Source organism: Melospiza melodia, chromosome 15, assembly GCF_035770615.1.
Source record: "Melospiza melodia melodia isolate bMelMel2 chromosome 15, bMelMel2.pri, whole genome shotgun sequence".
NCBI lineage: Eukaryota > Metazoa > Chordata > Aves > Passeriformes > Passerellidae > Melospiza > Melospiza melodia.
This window is the reverse complement of record NC_086208.1, coordinates 9,166,544-9,173,724: the sequence shown is the minus strand read 5'-3', so window position 1 is coordinate 9,173,724 and position 7,181 is coordinate 9,166,544. Positions and strand designations below refer to the sequence as shown.

Sequence of the window (7,181 nt, the reverse complement as noted above, 5' to 3'; positions counted from 1 at the left end):
ACAGGATCGGTTCGGTTCTGACCTCGGCTTATCACAGAATCGGTTCGGTTCTGACCTCGGCTTATGGCAGGATCGGTTCTGTTCTAACCCCAGTTTATCACAGAACCTGTTCGGTTCTGACCCCAGCTTATCGCAGGATCGGTTCGGTGAATAGAGACCACTGAGTCCACCAAACACCACCATGTCACCTAGAGCGTGGCACTGAGCGCTGCATCTAATTTTCCTTAAACCCTTCCAGAGATGGTGACTTCACCACCTCCCCGGACAGCGCATTCCAGTATCTAATCACACTTTCTGTGAAGAAATTCTTCCAAATGTCCAAGCTAAACCTCCCAATTATGAAAAATATTATTCTTAAAGAGTTGGTGAGAACATCAGGAGGTCTGTAATGCTGAGAGGCTTCCAGAGGGCTGATCTGAGGTGATACCCATACCCCTGGTAGCATTTTGTCCTCTTGGGAAGGTTTTTACCAGGGAACTTGTATTTCAGTTCAAAGGTAGTTTTGGGGGTTCTTTTTCTAGAAAGGGTGGGGAAGAAACTGACACAATGTTTTCCAAGCTCTGTGTTTCCAATGAAAAGGTATCCCTCTCTCCTACATACATCTAGACAGAAAATCATGCTGAATTTCAAAGCTATAAATTATTATCGGAAAAAGAGAAAAGCCCAACAGGAACAAACTGGGATCACTATTTTTAAAGGTATTAAAAGCAGGCATTTCCTTGAAGGTAATATGAAAGATATGGACTGGTAGTTTTTAAAGTTCGCTTTACAAAATGAGTTGGTTAAGAATATTATAGTTAAGAACTGCTCATGTAAAAACATCACATTACATTGCAGAAGCATGAAAAACTTGTAAGCGTTGTAGACCAAAAATGTACATTTAATAAGCTGGTAAAGTTGATGGAACTTGAATAAATGCTGAAAACACACTAGCTTTGACTTTTTTACTATTATTATTTTTCATGGTTCTAGAGTCTTAAATCCTTCTCTTTGCCTTAGGTGGTGTATAAATGCTGTGTGTAAAATGATTCGTAGAGCACAAACCCTCAGGCATGTGCAGGGTTAATTGTTGATGATTGCATTGAAATCAAGAGGACTATTCATAGTGCACACATATGTGCAAAATACATGACTTACAGTCAGATGATTATAGATACACCTAATGCCTTGCATAAAGATCGCCAGTAATTGTTCCCACACTTTTTTTTTTCCTTTTAAGCACTGTGTTATTTAGTGTATAATTTGCATTATATGAGATGAAGTAGAGAAAGCAAATCCACAGAAGTAAGGAATGTCTACCATCTAGGCATAAACTTGGCAAGGTGGCTTGTTGTGCCTTTTTCCTGCTTTCATCTGCCTTCTTTTTTCATCAGTTACAGGAAAAACTTTGAAGCGTGGTTGTAAAACAACTGCAGATGTAACACTGAAAGGCTGCATTTCAGTTATTTCTCTTCGCTTCATAACAACTGCTCTCACCATATCAAGAAACACTCTAATTGCCATTCCTCTGAGTTCTCCTTGGCATCTGATAGGCAAGTGGTGTTCTTTCTGGCTCGTTTCACATCGCTGGAAATAAAGAGTTCCAGAATAGAAAATGGGTTGATTGTGTATGAGCCAAAATAGAACCCAAAATAGAAGAGCTTGTGCTCTTCACCATGTTGTCTCTGCACTGGGCAAGGAATGTGTAGTACTAGATGATGTAAATGATGCCAAATGAAACAGGTGTAATGGGAAGGAAACAAATACAGCACTCTTACCCAGGCATTGTTCTGTGGGGATTAAACCTACTTTGTCATAATTAGCAGAGACTGTGTATTATCTGTCACATGTCTCACAGGCTCACCAGGGCACCACCAAGGAGCAGGGGGACCAGTGTGCCAAAGCAGAGGGGGCAGTGCCAGTGAGCTCTGTGCCCACAGCTGCAGCACGTGGCTGGCAGTGCCCGTGAACAGGGAAAGGATTTGTGTCTGAAACTTTAGGGATGGCAGGTTTTGAATTCTCTTCTCTCTCCACCATCAGTCCCAGCCCTGCCCTGTCCTTCTCATCATTCCTTGTTAGAGAGGCTTGCCAAAACAGGAGACACTTTAGCACCAAGGAAATAAACCGTATGGATCTGGGAAATAATACAGAAAAGATTTCACAGAAACAGAAACACTTATCACTTAAACAGAAGGATATCCTGCAAAACAAACACATTTGAACACAATTAGATGTATCATTATACCCCAAAAGCCATATGTGGATATATCATATAAACAGGCATGGGTTTGACCTGCACCTTCTTCATGCTGTTGTCTCTAATTAGAGCTCCTTTTCTGGTCTCCCTGCTTGACAGGCACCTTCCTTTCAGCAAGTTAAAAATACTCACTGCTTCTGAATTGTTCAGTACTTTTGACTGAATGAGAAATGCGTAGAGTCTTAGCAATGGATGCACGTTTAGAAAACGTGGAGCATTGTGAGAAATGTTTGAGTGGAATGGAAGCAAACATCAGGAAGGGTACCTGGAGACAAAGTCCACGCTTTTGTTACATTGAGAACATTACACAGGCAATGAACTGTTGAATTAATACCAGACTGGGATGGAATATAAAACCACATTGAAGTTAGAATTGATATTTTCATTTTTCTTTATCAGCACTATTCTGTAGTTTTGAGGTTCCTGTTGCTGTACATACCCATCGGCTGAAGATGGCAGGGGAGGAGGTTACTCTATGCTTCCTTGTGGAAGCTGCTTGTCTTCTGTGCTTCTAAAATGAGGGAAAGATCTGTTTATTATAATAGTTTTCCTTGTAGGTCACCAAGGAATGTGTAAATAAGACTGTTTTTTCTTACATGCAACTATGCTTAAAAGGTTTTTATCCAAAATATCCTGTAATTCCTAACTATGGCTCAGCTCCAAGAATTACCAAGCCAGGTAAAAAGTGAGGATTCTGGGGCTATCAGTACATTTCTGGAATTTATTTTCATTGCTCTGGATGTGGAAGACTAATTTATAGAAGTGAATCTGATGTAAACTAGAGCATCATTTTACCTAAATTAAATGCAAAGGCTTGACTATAATATAAAGTGGCTGCTAAGGGAAAAAAATTGCAATTCTTTTTAGTCCTTGTGGTTATATTAATGATCGTTCTTTTTTGTGTGTTCTTCCAGTTTATGCTATAGTACTGTGTACATATCCATTGATAAAGGAATGAACAGTTCAGCTTCGTTCCTGCTTTTCATTTGTGAAAGCACTGGTCCTTTTCATCTCTTCAAATAAGAGTTTTTAGCCTTTTTTAGCAGTCAGCAAGAACTGACAATGCTAATGTTTAAGTCTGCTCCCTGAATGTGTGCATTTGTGACGATAGAATGATGAGCTCTTTTATGAAGAAAGAACATTGTGATTTATTTTGGAAGCAGCTTCTGTAGTTCTGAAAAGCGCTAGCGCTGCAATCCTTTGTTCTGCCGCGAACAGCTGAAAATGTCTTCCTCCGGTCCCTGGGGATTTGTTGCTGTTCTGCGCCTACAAGGGCTAAATTTTAATATTAAAAACGCTCAGAAATAGCTTACATGCTTATTGTCATTTGTGCTTTTTTACATCCTAAATTTTAAAGTGCTATAATTAAACTCTCCACGTCCTCTCTTTGTCGTAAGAAGAGTCACTGCAGTGTAATTCAGCCCGTGGAGAGGCTTTGAGCAGATGACAGGCAGTGATTCACAGGCCGCCTGTGCGGGACCGGCTTTCCGCTCGCTGTCAGCCCGGCTGTGAACGCCGCCTCCCGGGCCCGGTGTGTGCCGCCAGGGCCCGGTGCGTGTTGCCACGGCCCGGTGGGTGCCGTCAGGGCCCGGTGGGTGACGCCGGGGCCCGGTGAGTGCCGCCACGGCCCGGTGAGTGCCGCGAGTGCCCGGAGGGTGCTGCCCGGGCCCGCTGGGTGCCGCCAGGGCAGGGCGGGTGCCGTCAGGGCCCGGAGCGTGTTGCCACGGCCCGGTGGGTGACGCCGGGGCCCGGTGGGTGCCGCCAGAGCCAGTGGGTGCCGCCAGGGCCGTTCCGGAGCGGCCGCCGCCGCTGCCCGGGCCGCGGAGCCAGGGCCCCGCGCATGCTCCGGGCCCGGCCCGCCCCCCGCTCCTCCCCGTGCCCGGGGCCGCCGCCGGGGCCGGGCTCGACCATTTCTGCGGGCGCGGGTTCCAGCGGCCGAGCCCCGGGCAGCGGCTTCCCCGAGCTTCAGCACCGCGGGCCGGACAGCGCCCTGCGGGCCGGGCGGCTCCCGCGGGCGGCTCCCGGTGCGAGGCAGGCCCCGGCCGCACCATGTTCCCCGGGCTGGCCGTCGCGCTGCAGGTGCTGGCGCTGCTGGCGAGCCGCGGGCACGGCTTCCCCAGACCCGCGGGCACAGGTAAGCGCCCGCCCCGAGCCTCCTGCCCTCTGCCGCGGCTGGGGAAACTTCTGCGGGATAGACATAGGGGATGGTCAAACTTTCCTGCCGCTTGGCTAAAGGCAATGAGATCCTAAGGCGGCAATATTGCCGGTGCAAGACACCGATCACTGAAGCTGCAATCTAATATTAAAGTGAAGGAAAAGGTTTTGTTACAGGGAAAAGCTCTGAATTTTTTCCGTCTTTTCCAAGCAACGTTTTCATCCATTCTGCATCGGTGTCGGCACAAGTCTTTGCTTCCCCCAGTCTCCCGCCGTATTCTGGATGGAGGAGATTTTTAATCTCTTGCTTGTGCCAATCCGATTATTGCTATTTTAGTCAATCTCCTTCGGTACTTTTTTCCCCAATTCGTGAGTTTTCTGATCAGAAGGAGGTTGCTGAGTCTATATCTGTATTTCTGTCTTCTGCAGAACCTCTCCATCTGCCCCAGTCATGCTTTGTTTAAAGGTTTGACTTTTTTTATTGTGTTCCCATTTTTCTAGGAACACTGAAAATTTTTTTACAATGAAAAAAAAAATAAAGGATGCATTTGGCATCCTATTTAAGACACCATGTTGTACTGGAAAAAACTATAAATTAAAGAAAAATGTCCTGTCTCTTTGTAGTTGCATGTATCATATAACTGAGGGTATATATATATGTATGTGTGTGTGTTTATTCTAGATAAAGCTATACACAACAGACAATTAAGTGTAGAAAGACCTTTGGAAGAACAGGTAAGTGAAATAATAATTATTTACAAATTTTTTTTTAATTCCTATAAATTTTTTTAGCCTTTCATGTACTGGATCCATGAATATCATTATGGCTAATGAATGGGTGAAAAACAGATTTGTCAGTAAAGTGATTATTGATGGGGTTAGATACAAAATAGGGTTTCAGTAATTTTTAAGAACTGGCAAATAGACTTTCACTGTCCAGCATTCTGAAAGCAGGTTGTTAGCTCCAACAGCTCACAGATATACCATGCCTTTCTATTGATATCCTATGGGAATATAGCATGAGCTTGGAATGAAGAAGGAAAATGTAACTTGCATTTATCTTAAAATGCAGATTCTCATAAGGTCTGGTTCTGATCAGAGGATGGGTGGTACTGATGAAAGTCTCCTGTGCTTATTCCTGTTCTACTTATTCGGGCAAACTTCTTACTAAGAGTGAAAATCAGGCATTAAGCCCTCTGCTAATACTGATAAATCAAGAGATCACACATTTTATTCCTTCTACCTGTTTGCTATTTTATTTGCTTTATTTTTGTATATTAGATTGCTGAAGCTGAGGCAGACAAGAATAGGAAAATAGCTCCCACAGGTAAAATATCTCTCCTGGTTTTATAACAATATTCATAACGGTATTCAAAGAGGTGTAAGATTTTATGTTATGTTGATATTGATATATTTTCCAGAAAACAAGCCAGAGTTCAGGAATTATTCCTTTGTTGATGACCTGAACCTGCTCAAATCAGTAGCAGAAAGAGAAAGGAATGAGAAGGAGAGGGAGTCAATTAGGAGCTCTTTGTATGAACAGCAAGTGGCCCTTGATGATGCAGACTCCACCAAGAACCGCAGGCTTGTGGATGACTTTGACTCCACCAAAAGCGGGCTGGATTATAAATTCCAAGGTATTCCATAATCTTTCAGTGACTTCTAGGTTAGATTTCTCTGGCAAACTGATTGCTTTCATGAATGTTGCATTCACCACTGAACATGAGCTCTGTTTGTTGCTGGAGTGCAGTTTCAATTATTTCCAGTTGCTTGTTGTATTACAGTTAGGTTATTGAAACACAGTACAAAAGAATTGCTCTTGATTTTAACAGACTTCCGTGAAGGAAAGTCTAATTGTGTAATTTGTAATGTCTTTCAGCAATTTCGATTTGATGGAAGGAAAATGGGACATATTTTTAGATGAAAATATATTTATTCTGGTTTGTGAGGAAGAAGCACTTCCATATGCAGCTAAATCACATATATTTATTCCAAATATTATGTACAGTTTTAGATAATTCTCATAATCACAAACCTAGAAGACATTACCAAAGGCCAAAGAATACTTGCCTTTGCTACAGGAGTAGTTAATTGACTTGTAGTTTAAGTGAGTCTTCTGAGAATTGTAAGCAGCATTTAGCTCAGGATATTTTTAATTATATCAAAGTATGCTGATCACAGACCAAAGCTCACTCATTGTATTCCCTCTCCCATTGTCACGATGATATTATTTGCCATAGGTAACAGTTACATAATTAAAAGTTAATTTGCTGAAATTCAAACAAGAGTTTGTCATGAACTGTTTTGATCTAAATGGCCATACAATAAAAGTAGATAACAGGAAGACACAAATAAGTGGATATGGAAATTCTACCAATATTTTCTCTAAACAGGAAAGTAAGATCCTAAAGTTCATCTCTGCTCTTTCAGAAGAGCCTCTCAGAAAGATATTTTTCAGATGTGGAAAATTGACACAAAGAACAATTTAATGGCTTACAAAGTGTGTATCAAAGTATATTCCTAATGTATCAAAGATGCATTTTTGTTCTGAAGAGAAAGAGACGTGGGCAGATATTTTTTTATGAGATGTTTAATCTAAACGAGTTAGGACGGACAGCACACAGTAAAACTGTAATCCTTTCAGACGACCCAGATGGCCTCCATCAATTAGATGGCACTCCTTTAACTGCTGAAGACATTGTTCAAAAAATTGCTGCAAGAATTTATGAGGAAAATGACAGAGGAGTGTTTGACAAGATTGTTTCAAAGCTTCTAAATCTGGGGCTAGTAA

General features: G+C 42.5%; 1 protein-coding gene across 2 annotated transcripts in view; it reads left to right on the top strand.

Moving 5' to 3' along the window:
* The first annotated feature begins 4,240 nt into the window (after nt 1-4,240).
* SCG3 (secretogranin III) overlaps nt 4,241-7,181 on the top strand; it is a 35,806-nt gene continuing 32,865 nt past the window's right edge. For both annotated transcript variants that reach the window (XM_063169697.1, XM_063169696.1), the window contains exons 1-5: nt 4,241-4,370; nt 5,073-5,125; nt 5,672-5,717; nt 5,812-6,027; nt 7,035-7,177. In XM_063169697.1, the coding sequence (XP_063025767.1) occupies nt 4,286-4,370; nt 5,073-5,125; nt 5,672-5,717; nt 5,812-6,027; nt 7,035-7,177 (543 nt within the window). In that variant the 5' untranslated portion in view covers nt 4,241-4,285. The remainder of the gene's footprint in view (nt 4,371-5,072; nt 5,126-5,671; nt 5,718-5,811; nt 6,028-7,034; nt 7,178-7,181) is intronic.